General features: G+C 40.4%; 1 protein-coding gene across 2 annotated transcripts in view; it reads left to right on the top strand.

Annotated features, from left to right (window-relative positions):
* The first annotated feature begins 523 nt into the window (after window positions 1–523).
* Window positions 524–21,665, top strand: part of EFEMP1 (EGF containing fibulin extracellular matrix protein 1) — a 49,571-nt gene continuing 28,429 nt past the window's right edge. Inside the window, exons 1-4 of one of the 2 annotated variants that reach the window (XM_055725361.1) lie at window positions 524–635; window positions 1,123–1,210; window positions 4,169–4,217; window positions 4,396–4,656. In XM_055725361.1, coding sequence (XP_055581336.1) covers window positions 1,130–1,210; window positions 4,169–4,217; window positions 4,396–4,656 — 391 coding nt within the window. In that variant the 5' untranslated portion in view covers window positions 524–635; window positions 1,123–1,129. Of the gene's footprint in view, window positions 636–706; window positions 1,034–1,122; window positions 1,211–4,168; window positions 4,218–4,395; window positions 4,657–21,665 lie in introns of those variants that run through there. The other variant, XM_055725362.1, reaches the window with a different exon arrangement.

Genomic DNA, 21,665 nt, shown 5'->3' with positions numbered 1-21,665 from the left:
ACAACCTACATAAGGTAAACCAGCAAATGCTGTGTTGTTCCCTCCTTCGCACCTCAGCCTCACGCAGCTCCGTCCTTAGTTGCCAAGACTCGCAGCCCGCTGCGCGGGACCCCCGCGGCCCCCACACGATGGCCGCCCTGTACCTGCACACAGGTCCCCGTGGCGAAGGCGCCCGCCACCCCTGCAGAGCCACCCGGCTGCGGGCGGCAAAGCCGTGCCCGCCGTGAGGCAGCGGCCCCCCGGGGCCGGCAGCCCTCTCCCCTCACTGCTTCCCCGGCAGGCGCCCGCGCCCGCTCCCCGCAAGCCTCCTCCGGGGCGCCCTCACGGCCCCAACATGGCGGCGCGGCCCCGCACCTGCCCCGCCTCGGGGCGCCGCGGCCGGGCGCGGGGAGCGGCGGAGGGCCGTGCCGCGCCCCGCCCCGCCCCGCCGCAGGGCTCCGGCCGCCGCGGGGCCGGTAGGGGGCGCCCGGGGGCTCCGGTAGGAGCCGGGACCGTTTCTATTTAGCCGAAGGACGGCGGGAGGGGGGGAGAGGAGAGGGAGAGCGAGCGGGCGCCGGCACCGCAGCGGAGCCAGCGGAGGGACGGGGCCGAGCCGCTGCGGGGACGTGCCGCCGGGAGCACCGGCCCCGCCTCAGGTAGGAGCGGGCAGAGCGGGGCGGCAGCGTGCCCCGCCGTCCCCGGGGCGGCTTCGCGGGGCAGGGCCGGGTCCGGCAGGTGCTCGGCGGAGGCTTCTCCCCGCGGGGAGCCGGGTCGCTCCCGGGGCGGCCGGTGAGCCTCTATCGAGCGCTCCCTCTGCCACCCCGGAACGTGCGACAGCGGGGCGGTCGCGCTGCCTGCTCCTTGCCCGGCGCCGCGCCGCAGCGCACCGCTTCGGCTCGGTGTGGCGTTAAGTGCGATGTTATTTTAAACTCCATTTAGTTATTATTATTTCCGGCCCCCCCCTCCCCGCTGGATAAAACACAGCGGAGTGGCGGCGCGGCCGAGCCTCACCCTCCTCTCGCCGGAGCGCGGGGCCGCGTCCCGGCCGCCTCAGGTAGGGCCGGCGGGCGGCAGCGCCCCGGGACCCGCGCCCCGGGCACGGCCGAAGGGACCCCCGCCTCATTTGTTTTTCTCTCTTTCAAGGTTCACGATGTTGACAGCTATGTTCTTGGCTGCTCTCATTCTCATTACAGTACAGTCGCAGGAAACTGAAGAAACCATAACGTACACGGTAAGGTTTCATAGAGTTCGAGATAATTACTGCTTTGCGGGGATTCTTTCCTAAGTGACCCTTGAGAAAAGCCAAATTCCTTGCCATGCGATACAAAGGTCTTTCGAGTTCGAATGTTCGCAATAAAATAAGCTCTTCCTGCACTGAAACGGTGCTCGAAAGCTGGAGTTGACAAGACTGAGCAGAATGGGCTGCAACTGCCTGCTCTGAAAACCTCGTCTGTGCACTGAGCTGGATGAACTGAACAAAATTACGAGGTCTTAATATTTTTTTAATCCATTTTCATAAAGACGGGGTCCCTAGGAGCTTCGTTTGAAATATATGGAATTTGACAGATAATTAGGTCAAACATTCTTCTGTGTTTTCTTTTGGATGTTTCAAGCTGTTACTGACAAAATGTAAGTACTTCGGGACGCGGTGCTCTTAATGAAGCATCTGAGCTCTGGAGCCACCGCCGGGCTGGTCACTTCTGAGCTGCTTTTGAGCAGTGGTTTTGCGTGGCTTGATAAAATTGTACAAGAATACTGGAAATAGGTTCTGCTTGTAATCAAGTGATAAGGTAAGAGATTTAAAGGCCTTTTTCTAAGGGTTTGTTTTGGTGGTTTCTTTTTTTAAGTCTGCTTCTGTTCAGTCTTTGGCTTGCATAATGCATGTCACAGAAGGAGTGGCAATTACATCGGCTTGGGCCAGGGAAAAACCCGCATTTTCACATCTGATTACAGTCGTAATCCCTGCAACTTGCTTCATATGGGTGGACCTCTGAATATGTGTACAGACATCAGCGCAATGCCACACAAGCAGAAAATTCTGCACACATGCAAAAAGTTAGAGAACCACAGCCAAAGACCGAGATTGTGTCTTATACAAGTAATCCCACTGAAGTCAGTGGGATGGCTCAAGCAAGTAAATATTGCAGAGTTGGACCTTGTTGTAGAAGACAGAGCTTAAGGAAGCCTCAAGTGAGCATCAGGAAGTCTGTCATAAAATACTTCTAACACGGCTTTAGAAGCAATAGATTATTCTTTCTTTCTGAAGGTTGGAAGCACTTTTATTTAGAGGGTCCTGTGATTTTTTTAAGTCCCTATATCTAAGTGGAAAATTAAGATCTAAATACCTTTTGAAAATCCAGACTAACATAGGGACCCCTCCCCCCTTCCTTTCTGCATTTATGTCGTCTTTTCAAAAAATTAAGTAGCATTTTCTGATAAGACTACATAGTTCGGTTTATAGCAATGGAAAATTTCTAGCATGCATATATGACTTGGGTTCCTATACTCCATTTTCAGAGAGGTCTTAGCATGTAGGTGCTTCAGTGATCATTCAACTCCAATCATGTAAAACTACTTAACAAAAAAAAATACTCAGCTTTTGGAAATTTTACTCTTAGGATGCTACTGTTTCTCATGCGTACATTGTATTCATTTAAGGCCAAATCCTTTTCTATTGGAAAAGTCCCTTCAGCTGCAGTAATAGAGGAACTTGGCTCCTTACAGTTAAATAGACAGTACTTCTGTTGTGTATTAACAGGAATTGGGTGATTCAGTAAATGCATGAATTAGCTGTTTTCCTTTGGGTTTGCATTTTCATAGCTAAAGTAACTTTGGTGTTGTCAACTCAGCATTTAGTCATTCCTTCAGAGATTGAAAATTGTAATAAGAGTTTGCTGTCCACTTACCCCTTTGGAAGAAAAAGCCTCCAAAGTTACAACTCACTGCCAGATTTGGCAGATCACTGGTGTCACCTGCAAATAAAGAAAATATTTTCAGTCCAGTTGCTGAGTCAGTGTCCGTTAGTAACAAGTTCCTCAAAATAACTTGAGGATACTACATGGAACATGTGGATCTAGGTGTCAGAAGGTCAAATTTGTCACTTTTATAGCTCCTCTGCAGCAGAGGAGTTGCAACAAGACTTAGCTTGCTTGACTCTGACTAATTACATTAGCCGACTCTATTCTTTTTTTCTATAGGGCCATTAAAGTAATATCCTAAGCAGCATAGGATGCATATGCACTTACATAGTACACCTCAGTTGATTCATTGATATTTTAAATGTTTGCTGTAGTTGGTAGCATTGTGATACTTTGCTAATCAGGTTTTTTTAACTGTCACTTGTGATTAAAATTACTGCCCTCTAGACCATTTAATGGTTTTGGGCAGAGGAATAATGAAAATGCCTACCTAACTGCAGGGCAGAATATTTAAAATTCTTCCTGAACTCACTAGTCTGCTTTGATATGAATAGTTGCTGAGTATAGTCTTGTTTGAATTTTGAGAAGTTTTATTTATCCAAGTAGTCCCCCTGTTATAAATTCTAACCGTTTATTGTATGTCTCACAGTTATAAATTGTTCTTCCTAGACTGCAGTTCCTGGAGTCATGTAATTAAGAAGCATGTGAATGAATTTCCAGCTGTCGTGGGATCCTTCCCCATTGCTAGAGTGCTAATGGGAGAGAGTATAAAGTACAGGGGCATAAAAGCCCATTTAGTCCCTCTGGCAAACTGGCCCCAGGAATGAAAGATGTTCACCTGTTGGAAAGCAGTGAACCAGATCAAAATTCAGAAAACCTTGCTTCTCTTTCCTGAAATTTTCATACTGGTCACCTGGGTCAATCCAAAGGTTCATCTATTCCAGGATTCAGCCAATGACAGATGCTTTAAAACAGTGTATAGGAACAAGGCAAGGAGACAGTGATGCTTTTCTCACTTTGTTCTCCAGCCCCAGTAAAACCTACTGACTCACAACAAACGATATCTTAGGAACCTCCTGAGACAAAGGCTCTCTCTGTAGGTACTTGTTGTTCCTGCACAGCAACGCTGTACCAATAGCCACTTTTCTACCCTACCAAGGTACGCAAACATTGCATTTCCCTTAGCGTCAAACTTTGAGTTCATTGAAATATGATTGATTATTTTTCCAAAATAAAGAATACTGAGTAGCCTAACTTTTTTTTCTCCATAGCAATGCACGGATGGCTATGAATGGGATCCTGTTAGGCAACGGTGCAAAGGTACAGTAAATAATTTTCAAAGACATACTTGCCTTTGGTATTCTCTAAGTATTACCATTACACACCTCTGTTTTGGACAGGGAGGTGTGCTTGCATGTCTCATTGTGTTATTTGTATTACTGACTGTTTCAGAAGGTTCGACTGTTAAAAGCATGACTTGTGTTGTTGCTAACCACAGATATTGATGAGTGTGAAATAGTCCCAGATGCATGTAAAGGTGGGATGAAATGTGTTAACCACTATGGAGGATACCTCTGTCTACCTAGAACAGCACAAATAATTGTAAATGAGCGAGAAGAAGCAGCAGCTGAATCCACTAGTGGTCGAAACAATGTCATTCGACGGACTCCAGCTGATCCTCACCGTGCTCCTCCAAACCCAACTCATCAAATTCAGTGTGCAACTGGGTATGAGCAAAGTGATCACAATGTGTGCCAAGGTAAGCAAGCTGCCGTGTGTTTTACTTACAGTATAACTGGAGTGTGTGTGATAACAAATCTAATGCCTGGAAAATGACAGCCTAGAACTCTTGCATTTGCTAGAATATATTGTTGCACTATTAAACTGGACACATACACACTTAAGATATGTAAATAAAACACATGCATGTTCTTACTGTTCAAGGTAACGGAAATTGTGGTTTGTGGCAGCCTGACAGTCTGTTCCATCTATTTCAGACTAATAAGTAAATTAGTTGTCTACAGATCCTCAAAAAAACCCTTAATGCAAGTAAGCAACTTTAGTCAAGTAATTTTGTATTGTATTAAGTATGTCCAGGAGTGGCAGTAACTTCAAAAAAGTGGGCAGCACAGCAACTCATATCATAGACAATTTATAAAGGTTTGCAAAACTGTATTATTCAGTAAGTGAATGCTGTATGGAACAAAAAACAACCACCATATGAACTTTTACTTAGACCAGATTGTAATGCAGAAGAATACAGTGTTTTTTACTATGTATGAGGCATATTTCTCAAGTAGTAAGAACCAAACATCTGAACAGCTTGTGCCTTTCTGATCTCTATAGAAGTAGTTCTACGCAGACCCTGCCAGTTTACTTCCAGTCATGGTCTAGCCAGTCTTTGAAACTATGGCAATGAAGAGCATTCATCTGAGTGTACATACACCACACACAGGGCCAAAATTCTCAGGGTATTAGCAATGTTAATTGTGAGTCTGGTTCCTGAATGCATATAAGCACTGCTGTAAACTGAGACTGTTTCATTTATTATTTTATATAAATAGTTTACTCTTATACTTGCTGAAGTAACAAATGTTTCATCCAGTTTTGTTTTCTTTCATAAAAATGCATTCTACTCCTTGTTCGCAAACTTGGTTTTCAAGCACATTAGTGGGATACCCGTGCAAACAGAAGGCAAAACTTGACCCCATGGTTCATGTTTTCCACTTTGTGGCCCATGACAGTATAATCATATAAAACAGTACTTGAGTGACTATAATAAGGGCAAGCTGTAATATACAGTGGTAGTTCCTTTCTCCCTGGTATTCATGTATACAGAACGTTATTTATCACTAGTAAGTAAATTCCCTGTCATTCTGAAGCATAGTAATCATCATGGAGGCTGGATAAGTTATTTTTGTAGGCAAAGCCTCAGTTGCCTTTCTGGATTGTCTGCTAATATTCAACATTTCTGTCACTCGAATTCAAGAATGTTAAGTAAAGAACCTACTGCAGGAGGTCAGTACCATGATCCCCTTAACACTGAGTGTTCACTGAGGGTTATAAAGGGAAAATCAATGCCAAAGATGGCAAGTGATTTTTTTTTTTTTTTTTCCCCCCCCTTAATTTCACTTGGCAAAGTAGCAGCAGAACCAAAACCAGAATACCCAACTCCTGTGTTTGAACCAGCTACTCCCTCCTTCAGGCAATGCTGAGTTACTGTGGCTGGCATTCATCTCCACTGGTGAATTGCAATAAACTGCTTCATCTTCAGCACGTAACAACATTTTTTTATTTAAAAATGCTAGAAAACTTCAAAATGTGAGCCTCGCTTCTGCTGCAATGGCTTTAGGTGTAGAAATCGGGGATAGCATAGGGAAGTTTAAGTGTGTAGTACCAATACCTTACATTCCAAATGAAAGTTAAGAGTTAGGGTTAACTTAGGGATTGACAACTGGCTGAGGGTTCTGTCTTGTAGAAGAGAAGATTGGTGGTGATACATTACTATTATTTTACTCCATGCTTTGGCTTCCTGAAACTTGCAACTAAACATTTCTATTCAATTTACAAATCTTTGGTTAATTTATAATAACTAACTGTTGTTATAGTACCATAACTTTTTTAACTAGCAGACACACAAACTACGATGAAATCTTTTGGGCTTGACTGAATGAGACTTTTTTTGCTACTAATTTCCCTATGCCAAACTTCCAATCTAAATGCAGAAAGCATGGAAATATTAGTTTGTAAAAGCTGAAATGTATTGTACTGAATGAATTCCAGCTGGAGAAAGGGTAGTGGACAGTGTGCTTAAAAGAAAGGATAAAAGACTTCTGGAGCACTTAAAGCATGCATTCAAATTCATGATCTTCATGCTTTTCACTGCTGAAAATATCTTATAAAAGATAATCTTGATCAGCAATGGTCCCACTGTGGATTTATTTAATTATGGTTAAAAGACTTTGCTATGATAACTGCTTGAGGCTCCTAGGGAGTGTAACTTACACATATAGTCACACTTAAGCTTGTTTTATTGTTTAGTAAATGAAATATGAAGTCCAGCTCCTTCTAATTGTTTGCAGATGTATGACATTTTCCTTCCAGTCCAGCAGCACTATTTTATAACCAATATGAAAGTGTGGAGACCTCTGCTTAAAACAACAACATGCTCTAAGGAGCTGTATTACTGACATCATACTAGAGTACGAGGGGCCTTCTGTTTTAATACAAATGTCCACTCGCTTTTTAAACACCGAATAGTGAGGGTATGATAGGCCAAACACACTCACGTTGGTTTTGGTGCTTGGAATAAACACACATCAATGACACTGGTCCTGTCGGACTTAAGAGGCTTCAGTGATGTGCTGAGCTTCATCGTTGGGTAAAGCATGAAGTGTGGCCAGATCCTGTTTCTGTTCCCAGGAATGAGAAACATTCAGAGGGGTGCATGATTCTCTGCACCTTATCTGCCAAAACATGGCCATGGGCCTGAGTTACAAAAGATACTTAATGCCTTCTTAACTTCTGACCTGAAGAAAACAAGTAACAACTACAGTATTTATCAGTACTGAGAATTTTCTCTCTGTAATGCATACTGTTATCTATTCGAGACCACATTGTGTATTAGTAACACAGGTGGCAGGTTGATAGCAAAGCACACTGCCTTGCAGAAGATGGCTCCATGGAAATGACAGCAGTTTCCTATGATATACATCATTTTTGTAACTACTAGTGATCTGAAGCATGTTCTTGTATAATTGTGTTGATGTTAGACGTGTGGGTAGCAAAAATCTCCTGCGAAATTATTAAGATACTGAACAGGAGCAGTAAGTACCAGGATCCCCCAAGACTGATGAAAAGATGAGGGTATATTTATTCTGGAGGAAGATCTCCTATGTAGAATATGTACAGAGCACAAGTTTTGTGCTTCAACTTAAAACATTTTCACTGTATCTGAAATTCTGAGTTTATTGACCTCAACTAATCCTTGCTTTTCCCCATCACTATATAGTCAGTTCACATTTCATAGTCACTTCTAAATTTGCCTTTAACAAAGGGCTGCTGAATTGGTCAATAAGGTAGATTATAACACACAGCACCTGCTAGCACTTTCAGGAAGCTGCTCAGATGTTCTGACCTGTCATCGTGTGATTATCACCCAAATTGGGAAAAGCAAAAAACAGAGTAAGAAATATTTTTAAGCAAATTACTGACTTAGCTATTATTCACAGATACTTTTTGCCTGATTAAAAAAAATCAAATAGCTGCACTCTGTTGCCTGCATACAAGACTGAATTGTATTTGTACTGTGACTTGAGTCGGCTCCTATTGAAATCAAAAGAAAATCACTCAATTAATTCAATTTTGTCAAATCTAGTCTGCAAGAAATTACTAGCTTTTCCTAGAATGTTAATGACACTTGAATGAAAAAAGAAAAGACCGAGCAAAGGTACCAAATAAACTTGAGAAAGGGAAAAACACTTCTTTTTTTTCTTGCCTTCATATGATGCTGGTAATAGAAGCAATAAAGTAAGCAAACTTTTTTGCTCTTCAGCTGGATTAGCTTCTTTATTTATTATAGAAATACTAATATTAGTATTTCTCCAGTCTCTATAATCCTTTGTGCTACTGTGACCCAAAAATACAGGTGGGAAGATGGATTGCAATAAAAGGTATCTATGCTTTCTTAAAGGGAGGAGTGGGAGAGAGATGCACATTTTTCCAGACAGTGCTGCCTAGACTTGGCGGATGTTGGTTGCTTTTTTGCTTTTCTGTGCAGGAAGGAAAGGAATGAACTTGTTTTCTGTGCTGTGGTTATTTGTCCCCTGCAAAATCATGCTGGGAATCTCTTCATCGGTAGGGGTTGGGGGACAGGGTTTGTTAAGTTTCACAGTACTCTTCAAAGTAACTTACTGTACTCAGTCTAGGCTTTTACCTCAAGAAGTTAACATAGTGTAAATAAGTGAAATAAGCCTAACTTTTGCACCTCTAGATTCTTCTTTTTATTTCTCCCCCCACCCCAAGGACAGAGGGACCAGGGAGAGCAGTTCATGATGCGTTTTTTTCCATACAGAAATCACTTTGTGTATATGTTGGGGATGTGCAACTAGCATATAAAGGATGTAAACACTGGGTAAGTGCAGGTACACTCAGCCTGGCCCTTTGCAGAACTGGTGCAGGCTGGAGAGCCCGGACATGCCTCCAGCAGAGAGCTCTTCACTGACATTTTGGCTAGGGTGCAGACTGCCCTTCTGAAATGCACCTCCTAATGAGTGCCACTTAATGCACTTTGGTTTGCCTCACTGAGCGGTCTTGGAACATACAAACAGATCCCATTCAGATGAAATTAAACCTGAAATGCACTGCAGGAGTGCTGCTAGTACACCGCAACTGCTAACGAGCATTCAAGCTCCGGGACCAGACTGGAGATTGCCCAGAGACCCTCAGAAATGTGTGTACTGGGACACTGGAGCCTCTGCACCAACCTGTGATCTGCTCCTGTAAGTCCACGCTATCTGTTAATATAACCTAAAATACACCTGTAACAGTTTCTTAGGCTGGTGCTAGGAATTTTTTTTTAATATTTTTGTAAAATACTGCACCATCCCAAGTTTTCTTTTTGTATTTAGCGAGTACTTTAACAAATGCTTTCAGGGATACTTTTAAAAGAGTCTGAGTTGTGACAAGTTAAGTTCCAGAGTTGTTGGAACAAGATCTGTTTAATTTGAGGATAGGATGAGTAGAGAGGCAGTGTTAGGAAAAATAATGATCTAATTATCTGGTTTAGGATGCCATTAGTTTATCACAGTGCTTACTCAGGCACAGTTCATATGTTGTACATATGTTTGCTGCAGTACTTCAGCAAGCAGAGAATACTTGTTGCCAGCAGTAGCCACCCTAAGAACCTGACCTGGTTACACATGCCATTTGAATATTAATTACTTAAAAAAGCAGGAGGAATTCTCCAGGTCTAAGAGAATCCACAGAAGGATACAAGCTGACATTTTCACAGCTCTTTGTGCTGAGTGCTCATAGACAACAATTAATTTCTTGCACATTTGGGTACATCACAGAGATCATCTTTCATCAGCTCATCCTGAACTAATTGTTCAAGCTGTTAATTTATGAAACGGCTGCATTTTGCTGCAAAGAGCCCTTTCTGGAGCATCTCTTTAGTAGCCTTGAGGGACCAGAGGGGAGGCCACAAAAAACATCTTCTTTTGAGGGCCCGAGGGCCTGGCTTTGGGCATTTTGAAAATTTGGCCAGTCTGAATCATCTCCCATCTGTGCTATTTGCACAGCTGTGAGTGTCATGTCAAGACCTTGGAGAGATACTCCCCTTTTCTGTCTGACCATTTTACTATGAACATCCATCACATGCATAAATACTAGCAGACTCTTTACTTCCTTCAGTTACTTACTGCTTTTCCATTATTCTGACCCTGGCAGGAATATGCTCAGTACGTTGTAGCTAAAGATTCTTACCATATGCTAATCACACCAAGTGTCCTAGTTCAGGCAAGCTTCTGAAAGTTGTATTTACCTTAGTTTCCTGAATTGTGATTATGCAGGCAAGCGCTAGACTTCAAGTTTAAGTAAACTCATTAGCAGTTCTCATGGCTTCTTACTCAAGAAAAATGGGATTGTACAGTAGTCACATTGACTGTCATACTTTTGGGTTTGATTTGTTGTTTGTAAAGCCTGTTTGCTTAGTAGCTTTGAGGATGCTAATGTTTTGACAGACAAAACATAGCAAATGTATTCAGAAGGCACATGGCCTGAAAAAGGTCCAAACCTCCAGCCATCTGTCCTCCTTCAGATTTCACTCTCTAAGCTGGAGGTCTCTTTCATAATGCAACCAGGAACACCAGATAGCAAAGGGGAAGAACCTGAGAATGTGCTTATGTCTGATCCTGACTGGGCATCCCAGTATGCTTGGCACCCCATTAAAAGGCACAGAGTATTTATTTCTCTCTTCATGGAAATCCCTGTTTCTGTTGCAAACACTCAGACACAAGCATCCTAAAAGCCAGAAAAACCTACAAGGAATGACAGCTGTTCTCTGTTTGATTCAGTAGCATCAGGGAGCATAAAACATGATTTGTGGGAGCCCGGGCCAGCTTTTGTTCCCTGTTTCAATACCTGCTGTCAATAAATTGCAGTCTACAGCATTGCAGTGATACAGGGTGAGAGCACCCTGGCAGCTATTTCTAGCACCCTTCTTGGATAATTTTACAGTGACGCTGTTGCCACTTTGTGGATAGATTCTTTCTCCCATGATACTGGTATCCCATGATAGATACTTCCATGAAAGAATCTAGCAATGTTCTCAATGTGTTTGCTTTGAGCATGTCTCCAGCTATTTCATCCTGGACTACTACATTGTAGTTCTTTAGCCTGCTGAGAAAGGTGGTGTGTGCCTACTTTCTCCAGGTGTTTGCTCAGGGTAATTTTCTCTCAACTTACACTATTTTATCTGTTTTCAGACCTGATTCCTGCTTCAGATTACTTCGTATGTTATGGAATGATCTGAAGTTTATTTTCATTTTTGAGTTTTGGGTTACCAAATCACCTTTTCTAACCCTAGAACATTTCTGAAGGATCTCAGCATTACAGACAGTTTTTTAAGCGTCCAAGATACTTCTTGAGCATCTCCAATTGTGGGATGCTAATGTAGCAAGCTGGAAAACTAGTTCAAGAGCTGAAGTTCAAAACTGTTATTTTCTTTATTTTGTTCTATTTACAAGTTATTTTCTTCATTTCTTTTTCATGCTGGCAAAGGAAGATGATAACTGGTGTTTCTTTTTGCCTTTCTGCGTGTGCCAAAATAGTCCTATGGGAAAATCAAAGCTTCCTGCAAATACAGAAGTGGTCTATTTGGTTCTTCACTGTACCACTTAGTGATGCCTATGTTCCTTTGCATATCCTTTACTAAGGAAGAGTATCTGCTGCGCTATAGCCAAGCGAACCAGTCTCCACTGTTACTTGAATTGATTATGTTGTTTAGGCTTGCTATTTTGCCATTTTCCTATTGTCAAGGCCAATGAGTCTATAATACAAACAGTGTTATAGAACCCCATACTAATGGGGTATTTTTGGTTTGGTGCAAACCACAATGAGAAAGTAATTTTTGAGTTCACCTTACCAGGTTGCACCGTAAACATTCTGCGTATTCTGTGGTATCATCAACTGTTCTGTTACAGCATTTTGTCATAGCAACCCTTTTGTCCTGTGTATGTGTTAACAGAGTAAGAACTTACTGTTCATGGATTTCTTGGAAGTTGAGATTGGCCGTCTCCTTTCGTTGTACTTAAAGAATATTTATTCTGTTTTGTCCTCTGTGATGCTTTTTGAGCTATTTTTTCTGGACTGTCATCATTTATGCATGTTCTTTAGTAATTCATACAAAATTTAAACATCCTGTCATCTTATCAAAGGAAAGTTTGCCACATAAATGTCATAAAGTTCAATTGCTTCTATCCCCAAGACAGAAAGATCTGAACTTGTCTAGTAAGACCTCTTCTCTCTGTATGTGACAAGAATATATGAAATATGTAATCAGCCATAGAAAGTTAATGGATAAACACTGTGACATTTCAAAAATACTGTATTTGTTTTCAACTTTAATTTCATAAGTTTTGTTTTCATAGCATCCAGAAAGCAGTAGTTTTCGAGAAAAAGCTATTTGCCATAATTCGATATACAAGAAAACCTCAGATGAAAGAACGTATTAAATGCAGAAGAATCCTGCTTGTACCTTCTTTCATTTCCATTTTAACGTTACTAAAAATACAAGAGGGATTAGCAATTTACAGAGCTATAGTTTAGCATACATGTAGTTATTATAAAATACCTTCTATGCTCATTCACATGTTATTTGTTGATCTGAAATCATGTTAAAAGTAGGTTCTGGTGTAAGTATAGTGGAGAAATGTTTAATCTCTATGTATAATTATACGGTAAAACCTGTAGCTTTGAAGCTGAAAAAAGTTACTAAGAGAACAACATGTGTTACGCACTTTGGTAAGCTACAATGCTAAGAAAAAGTTCTTCACATCCAGAAGTGAATTAGACCTATTAGACCCTTTTTGGCATAATATATCCCAATCTCTTAATTAAGCATTTTTAGAACTAGTTATTCAGTAGGCCCTTATCTGTTGCTGTTACCAAATACCTTAAATAAGTAACTTCCTGTAACTGAAAAATGCCCCATAACTATTTTGCAGTTAGAAGGCGTGGGGTGGTTTGTTGTTTTGTTTTTTGATGGGGGTTGTTTGTTGGGAGTTTTTTTGTTATGAGTTGGTTTGGGGTTTTTTTTTGTTTGTTTTGGGTTGGTTTGTTGTTTTGCTTTGGTTGTTTTGGGGTTTTTTTATGCAGCTTGCTCATTTTAATTTCTTGCTGTCAAAACACTAGTTTTCAGGTGCTGGGAAAAACAGTACTTGTTTGGTCAGGGATAGTGGTGATGATCCTAGATGGCTAACCACAGAAATAAGTTCTTAAATATGGTAAAGGATTCAGTGTATGAAGGCTTATCTCTTGGGAAGAGATGTTTACTTTGGGAAGCTGTGAATCTGTCTTTATTAGCTCCTGATTAAAAAAAATCCATGCCTTTCGAGTGGACATATCTAGACATCATTTACATCTATTTAAATCAGTTCTGAAAAGGAGAAGACATGGCTGAGCTTTCTTTTATAAGCTGAATTTAATCTGAAGTAAACTTCTAGTCTAATGCATGACCCGGTATGATAAGATATAAGTAAATCTGACATTGCACTTGAGCGTGCCTAGTCCATGCCTGAGCAAATGTTCTATGTGGTTTCCTGAGTACAAACAGAACTTGTTCAAGGATTTTTATATGCATGTGTCTGCACGGGTAGGATTTCTGTTAACACGTAACTGGTCATAATGTGTGCAATCAAACCTCAATAGATAGTGAAAGCAGTGGAGAGTATGGTCATTTTTACAGTTTCAAGGCTGAATGACTTCAGGAATGTGTTTTGTCCATCAACACCAGTAAAATCTTCAGCCTAAATTTTCAGAGTAATTGGTCACTGTCTGCTGATGAGTTTTTACTTTCAAAAAGATGGTCTTCGTAAAGGGGAACTGGCCTTCTGCTGGCCACCAAGGAGATAATAATCTCATCTACTTTGATACTATTGACATCTGAATTTCACTATTAGCTGTAACTTCCATCAGAAGAAAAACTTTGATAAGTCAGATTGCTGTGTGAAACTGGTGTTTATACGAAGGTTTAGGTTTTTCAGTAATTAACATTCACAAGAGTTAAAGAAACCTGGGGGGAGAGGGGAAGTAAGACATTTTATGGGATGAAAAAATACCATGATGCCAGAAAAACAGTAATATGGACAATCAATTACCGCATATCTCTTAGCATTAACAATTTAAAAAGAAATCCTTATCAATACTGTAACAGTTGCATGTTCTAACAGAAGTAATTAGAATTGGAAAATGCAAGGACTTTTGACAGGTAACAATTTTCTGTATGGTTTTAACAAGGTTGCCCATAGGCTAACATTAAATAACAGACTTGCACAGAGGAAAGGAATAAAACATAGCAAAGGGAGCAGAAACTTAAGCATGATTTTAGCTGACTTGACTTAGCTTATAAAACCATCTTGATCAGAAAGATAGAAAAAGCAATCTTTTTCTTGTCGAGACTTTACTCCATGGAGAATTTTGGGTATCTAGGCTGCACTAGAAGAGAGGTGGAATTAAATACGCACTTAGAAGCAACAAATATAGTTTAGTATTTGGAGAAGGTTCATCTAAGTTGATAAAGATAGCATCATTTCAGGAAATAGATATCTTTTTCAAGTGACAAAAAAAATTGCTGAGTTCTACATCGATTTTGAAACCATTTTGTTTTGCACCTGTGTTACTAGGTCTTACCTGTAACTTTTATATCTTGTAGTATTTAAAACACTTTCTTAGTAGATTAATTTGTTCTCAAGGGACTTCTTTCTCAGGAACAAGTTCTCCACATTACTTTTAGATTATAAAAGTGAACCAGATAAAACAATGTATTGCCTGTCACAATTAGGGCTAGTTAAAATCAGTAATACTCCAACAGGCAGTGTTGCAGTTAGTGCATAGTCACATCAGAAATAAGCAATGCTTGGGAGCACCCACTGATCTGCCTTTGTAGGCTGTGGAGGATAGCTTACTTCATTCCTCCCAGAAGTTGTTGGAGACTAAGTCAGGAGAGCGTACAGAATACAAAAGTCATTCCCATTTCCCAGGGGTAAGCAAAAAACACATTCTTATCTGAAGTCATCCTGCTTGCATTTACTCTGCATCTAGGTCTTCCTCAATCTTATCTGGCTTGGATCATGCCAGATATTTTTTTCCAGCTCACTCTTTGTATGTTACTTGAGTAGAAAAGAAGTTTGGAATGGTTGCAAGACCCTAAGATATTGTCAACACTTCTACACCCAGTATTTTTTACCTAGTGCAGAAATCACCGTACCAACAGATAAAAATAGGCACAAGTCAACAACACTGTACTGGTTGAGCACCTCTTGGGCTGCTGGTGTTTGCAGAAGCAGGAGAGCATTACAGCTCAAATGAGCATGAGTTGGAAGAGTTATTACCATCCTCCTGATATGGCTTGTGCACTGCAAAAGTTGGGTGCAGGACAAAGCCATCTGTTTTTTTCCCATTGCAAACATTGTTTGACCATTATTTAAACAATCCAGAAAATATACTCATACATTTTAATCTATCATTGAGCATGTGGAAAATTATGATTTTGGGGAGAGGGCTGGGGTTTCGTTGTTTTTTTGTTTTGTTTTTTTTTTTTTATTCCAAGGTAGAGTATTCCTCTATCAGGAGCTGTGGCTCTGTATGCCTATAAAAGCAAAAATTCCCCATTTCTAGAAAATATTTTTATGAAAAGGTTGCTTCCTTACGTATTTAAATCAAAACGTTCTCTCCATTAAGATTACACTCAAATTTCAGTATTCACCATTAAGAGAGTCTCTCCCTTACTATGTATGCAGATTTATAAGGCTCTAGGCACCTTTGAAATAAATTGAAAGCACAGCCATGTAATAAAGCCAAAACCAGAAACTAGCCAAGGAGATCCACCCAGCAACACCCTCGAAAACCCTCAGCCTCTTCCCCCAAGCACAGCTTTAGCGCACTAGTCTTGATCTTGTCTCTGCTTTCTCCACCCTCATGAAAGCTTCCTGGGGGATTCCCCAGCTAGCAGAGAAGCCCGAGCTACGCAAGTGGCTGTTTGTGATGCAGAAACAGTTCACTTGCTTGATTTTCTTACCTATCAAACAGCTCGTAAGAAGTGTGGCTGTTCACAATACTGCTCAGCCCATTTCAGGGGGAATATTGCAAAACAGGAGCAGATCACGGCAGAGGAAAGCAAGTTAGAGGATGAAGAGAGATTTTTAACAGTCAAGAAAAGAGATAAGTGTGGCAAAACTATTAGAAAGAATTAAGGGACTGGAGAAAGCAGATTTGCAATTGCTGTTTCCCACTTTGAAACACAACAATTCAAAACTTAATCTGTGATGCTGAAAGGTAGTATAGTCGGAGGACCCCAGAAAAGGAAATGCTTTCTGAACTCACTGCTATAGCATATGAGCAAGGCTAACAATTTAAGAACTTAATTAAACAAAGGTTTGGATGTTTTATACACTGTGACCAGAAGTTTAAAAAGAACAATTTTTGAAAGAGATAACAAACCTAATGTGTATGTTTAAGGCAGTTGTTAATAATGAAAGAATGTCAGGATGAGGTTGGTTGTTGGAAGGTTGATTGGCAATACCTGTACCCTTCTGAGGTGTCTCATGCTTCCCAGTTTGAGAAAGAACAGCCTGCTAAATTTTCCATCTTTCTCCATCTGGTGACAGCTACCTGTGGATTGAGCATAAAGCCTTTTCCCCAAAGCTTTGATTAATCGGTCTGGTGGACATCAGATGTTCAGTATGGTAATAGAACCATTCCCAGCCCTTCAAGCTGCAGAAGGTTCAGACTGTTTTTAGAGCACGCAAACCCGTACAGTTTTGTTGAAAACCTTTGGGAAATTCAGACAAAGTTTTCTGTAATTAAGAAAAAGTGTTTTATAAATAATCTGATCTGACTGTTAGCTGTCAAATGCAATTTAAAATATTTCTATATCAAAAATAAATCAGGTATTAATACCAGAACATTTTCATCATAGGAATTCACGGTTTGTTATTGTGGGGGAAATCATGCAATGCTGAAATTCAGTGACATCATTTTGTACTGCCACCGCTTTCAGAGGCCTTACTTAGACTCCATTCTTCTGGACATTTGCATGTAGAAGGAAACCTGTCCTGCCTTGAACAAGCTTAGCAGCACATGCATTTGCATACTTTAAGCAGCACTCAACTTTACACAACACTGTTGCTGTGTTTAGTGTTGTACTTGGGACAAAAGCAGCAGCAGCAGCTTGTATCGTTCTTTGCATTTGATTCTTTGTTTTAGTATCAGTCACGTCCAACCTAGCCAAAAACTGGCCTCAGCAAATTCTGGCTCGTAGATGATGTGGGAGCCCCGGGGGCTCCATACACATGCCTCATCTGTGACCAAACAGGGGCTAAGGAGCCATTTCACAGTGCCTTGTCCTCAGGGTGGAGTCACACTCCTACAACAGCTATGATCAGTAGGCTGAAAGCAAAATATTAAAGACACCAAAGGGACCAATTGGGATTTTCACAGGCTGAATGGCCACTCAGGGGGTTCAGCCAGAAAGAACGATCCTAAGTGTCTAAAAATATGAAAAACAGCAAAAAGGCGACACAAAAATGTTTTTTTAATTTGGCTGTAACGTTCCAAGTAGGACAGCCATGGGATCTGCCTGGATCAACTCAAGACCGTCTTCACAGAACACCGCAGAAGCTCACGCAATGCACCAACTAACACGCACTCCAGCTTTATGGCACAGAGTTACAGAACTGTCTCTGTCACACAAATTCAGATTCAAGACAGCATTACTGTCCCGTTGGGATGCAATTGGGATGGGCTGGGTAGACAACAGCCCTTAAAAACTGGAATGATAATATGCAGGTTTTTCCATTCCTATCATTTGTCCTTAATTTGAAAAATTAAACACTTATGTCCCATTGTTAACTATTCTTAGCACTAATTTCACAATTTAGACCAGTGATGACCAAATGGCTTCCTTACAGTTTTGGGTTTTTTTCCCCCTCAGTTCACAGCTGTCCTGAATTTATTTAGTTTGGTGCTTCCGTTGCATTAAAAAAAAACAAAAACAAAACAAAACAAACAAAAAAAAAACCCAAACAACATTTTGTGACTCGGTCTCCATAAATGTTTTAATCAGAAAACTCACTTGAGTCAACTACTGCCTGAAGATGTCTGTAAATCAGAGGAAAGAAAGGTACAGTTCTCCATTCTGGTTAATAGCTTAGAGTACATTCACAGCATCATAGAATAATTCAAGTGAGAAGGGACCTCAGGAAGTCTCTAGTCCAGCACCCCGCTCAAAGCAGAGTCAGGTCTGAGATTGCATGCTCAGAGCAGGGAGGTTTATCCCATCAGGTCTTGAAAACCATTGTGGATAGGGAGTGCACAATCTTTCCGGGCAACCTGTTCCACTTCTTCCCTGCCCTAGTGGTGAGAAAGGTTTTCCTTAGGTCCAGTCAGAATTCCTTCTTTCAATTCACCCCAGATTGATAGAGACAGACAAAAGAGATGTGCTAAAGATGCAGGCTTCTCTTCCCCCCTCCCTTAATTTTTCCATTATACTTCTAGGTGATTTGCATTGGTCCCTCAATTTTACTTATCCAGCTATTTAGAATTATTTATTATTTCTTTTGGCTGTAGCATGGAGCAGGTGCCAGTCACCAATGAAAGTTTCTTTCTGAAACACACCAGAAGCATTGAAAAAGCTCACTTGAGAAAACTTTCCATATTTGTGCTTTTAAACATTTGGCTTGCATTCCTACTTTATTTTCTTCAACAATATTAAAAAATACACTTACTTGGGGTTTACCTCTTACTAAGGCTGCGTCTTACTGTACTTTTCAGAACTGAAATTTTTATAAAATGTGGCAATGACTGGTTTGTTTTCTTACAAAAGGTGAAGGTGAGGAAGTGCTTTCTATAAGGGAAAGTAACACAATTCTGGGGCAGCCCTGGGCTTGAATGAAAACATCTGCATGGGCAGCAGACTAGCTAGTGAGCTGAATGTCATTCCCAACCTCCCATGACCCAACTCTTGCTACAAGTGGATCTCTGCAGGTTTTTCAGTTTATTAAAAAAAAAAAAACAACAACCCACACAAAAAACATACCACCAAAACCAAAAAAAAACCCCTATCAATATGTATCCACAAACCAGGAAACAAAATGTAAAGCTTCATTGATCAGTTTCTATGCTTCTAAACATGCAAAGCTCTGAGTAAATGCAAAGATATATTCATAGCTAGTCCCCACGAAACTTTTTCAAGTACTGAAAGTATATCGAGACTGATTTTACTTTGAGGTGTCAATATTAAGACCCATTTAGTTGTGTTCCAGTATTTAAAGCACATCCTTGGATCCCAGCAATTTCATTGACATCTTTGCACATGCCTAAATTTACACAATTACTTAATGCTGTCCTGAATAGGAATGCTGTCCTGAATTAGTCCTTCACCTTGTTGCTAGGATCTTTTATTTTAAAAACCCTCACTAAAAAACTTGCCAGAGCAAGCTTGCAATACCAAGTGCAGACTGATCCCGTTCACGGGTGGGTAGGAAATGCTTGAAAGTATAGGAGGGAGTAGCCTTGATCTGAAGGAACAGTGCTGTTTACTCAGCTTGCAGTTGCATTGCTGGGACATAGTTTTCAGATAATTCTCCGGAGTATCCCAGCTTGTCTCACATCTAGCAGTGCTGTCCCTTTTAGATACTTTTCATGTCATTTTTGTGTTTATTTAATTCTTTATTCTCTCTTCCTCTTTTCTTTACTTAAACTGGCAACAAGTGCCAAAAACTGACTGAAAACAGCAATTCACACTGTGATCCTGGATAATTTACTATACAATTAGCAGCATCGCAACGTGAGTTTCAAAATGTTAATGAAATAAAGCTGCTTCTTTAGGAAACAAGATACTTTACAGTTTATGATTTATGGTGACTAAATGTGATTGTGAACAGCTTACAGTGCCAGATGAAAAAATATTGTCACTTTTACTAACTAGATACTTCATGCCACTTCTGTAGGAAGTGATCCCTGGCTTGACTAAAGTAATCATCTCCTCAGTATCCTCTCTGTAAAATCTTATCCCTTCTAGAAATTGTATTGTAAAATTATTGTGATCTGAAAATCAGACACATTTTCTTCATTGTGAGGAGCATAATGATGCAGCAACATGACTGGTTTGGGACAGAATGACATGTAACTGTATGTTCACAGAGGGTTCTTTCCATGAACTTCTCAGATTCATTTTCTGGCTTGAGAGGCTTTGCTCTCTAGTACCGGACATTTTGGGTGAGCATGCTTACATGTAGTAAGTATGAAGCCTTATGGGGTAAATAAAAATTACTGCACAAATAAAAGTAATAATAAATCAAGCCCAAGAGTTTTAGGTCAATATGCACACTATTTACTGAACATTCTGTAGATAAGACATCATTGTTCTTTGCTTTTAAAAGATTTCTGGTTTTAATATGTATTCAGTCATTACTTATCTATTATGCTTTGCTTCCTTTTTGTTTTCCTTTAATTGAAAATGAGACCTAACTCCTTAAGAATCATTTGGACTTGATCCTAAAACACACTGAACACTTCCCAGTCCTTTTGAAAATAATAGGATACAAGAACTTTCACGACTGACTTTTCATTTTGCTGAGGTGTTTGAAACTTTGAAATCAGTTTAGAAGATCCTGTCTTGTTACTGAGACGTTGTATTTCTTTTCTTTCATATTGATCTTTTTGCCTGTCCATGAAATCTCCAAAGCTTACTGATAAGTCTGTTAGATACTAAATAAGTTTAGATACAGATCTAGCTACAGAGGATGTTCCACCAACTGCTAGGAACCAATCTTGTCATCAGTCTTCCACCAGTGTTTTGCATACTGAGTGGTAGTATCAGATTAATTAAAACCAGCCTCTAAATCAGTGGAGTTGGTTAGGTGCTATATACGAAATTTTTCAAGCCACTTAAGCCTACATATTTACAGTCTGTTAAAAAACTTCCCCACTACCACCACCCCTTCAGTAGTCCCTCTCTGGAAACCTTGTATTTTACAAAAAACTTTTACAAATTTTTACAGGCCACAAATATCATTACCTATCAGACTGGTTCTTCCTGTTCTTTGAAGTCCTCCATGCTCTCCTCTCTGAGACTGCAGGTTATTTGAAAGTGGTCCAGTCTTTCTATTCAGAGTTTGCATATCAGCAGAACAGTAAATCCTTATCCATGGTGAGGGCTTCTGTAAGCTAACAGCACAGAGAAATAAAAGTACTATGTTAGACCTCTTAAGCTTACACAATGGAGTTGATTTGCCTGGGAGAAGGCTTAATATTGCAAACAATGGTTTAGGTTACTCAAGCTAACAAAAATCATAGTAGCATAAATAGTAATAGGACTCGTAAATTTATCCGAAAACTTACTTTAAAACACTTTAGCTTTAGAACTTTAAGCAGTTCTCCCCCTTATCCTATTGGTAAGGAATTAAGGTGCTTGTAGGTGTTTACTTTTCCTACTACTACTATACTACTACTATAAATCAACCGTGTTACTAATACCTAGGTACCTAT

The sequence above is a fragment of the Falco cherrug genome, chromosome 13 (assembly GCF_023634085.1).
Source record: "Falco cherrug isolate bFalChe1 chromosome 13, bFalChe1.pri, whole genome shotgun sequence".
Lineage (NCBI taxonomy): Eukaryota > Metazoa > Chordata > Aves > Falconiformes > Falconidae > Falco > Falco cherrug.
The sequence above is the reverse complement of the archived record's forward strand: the minus strand, read 5'-3'. Positions and strand labels throughout refer to the sequence as shown.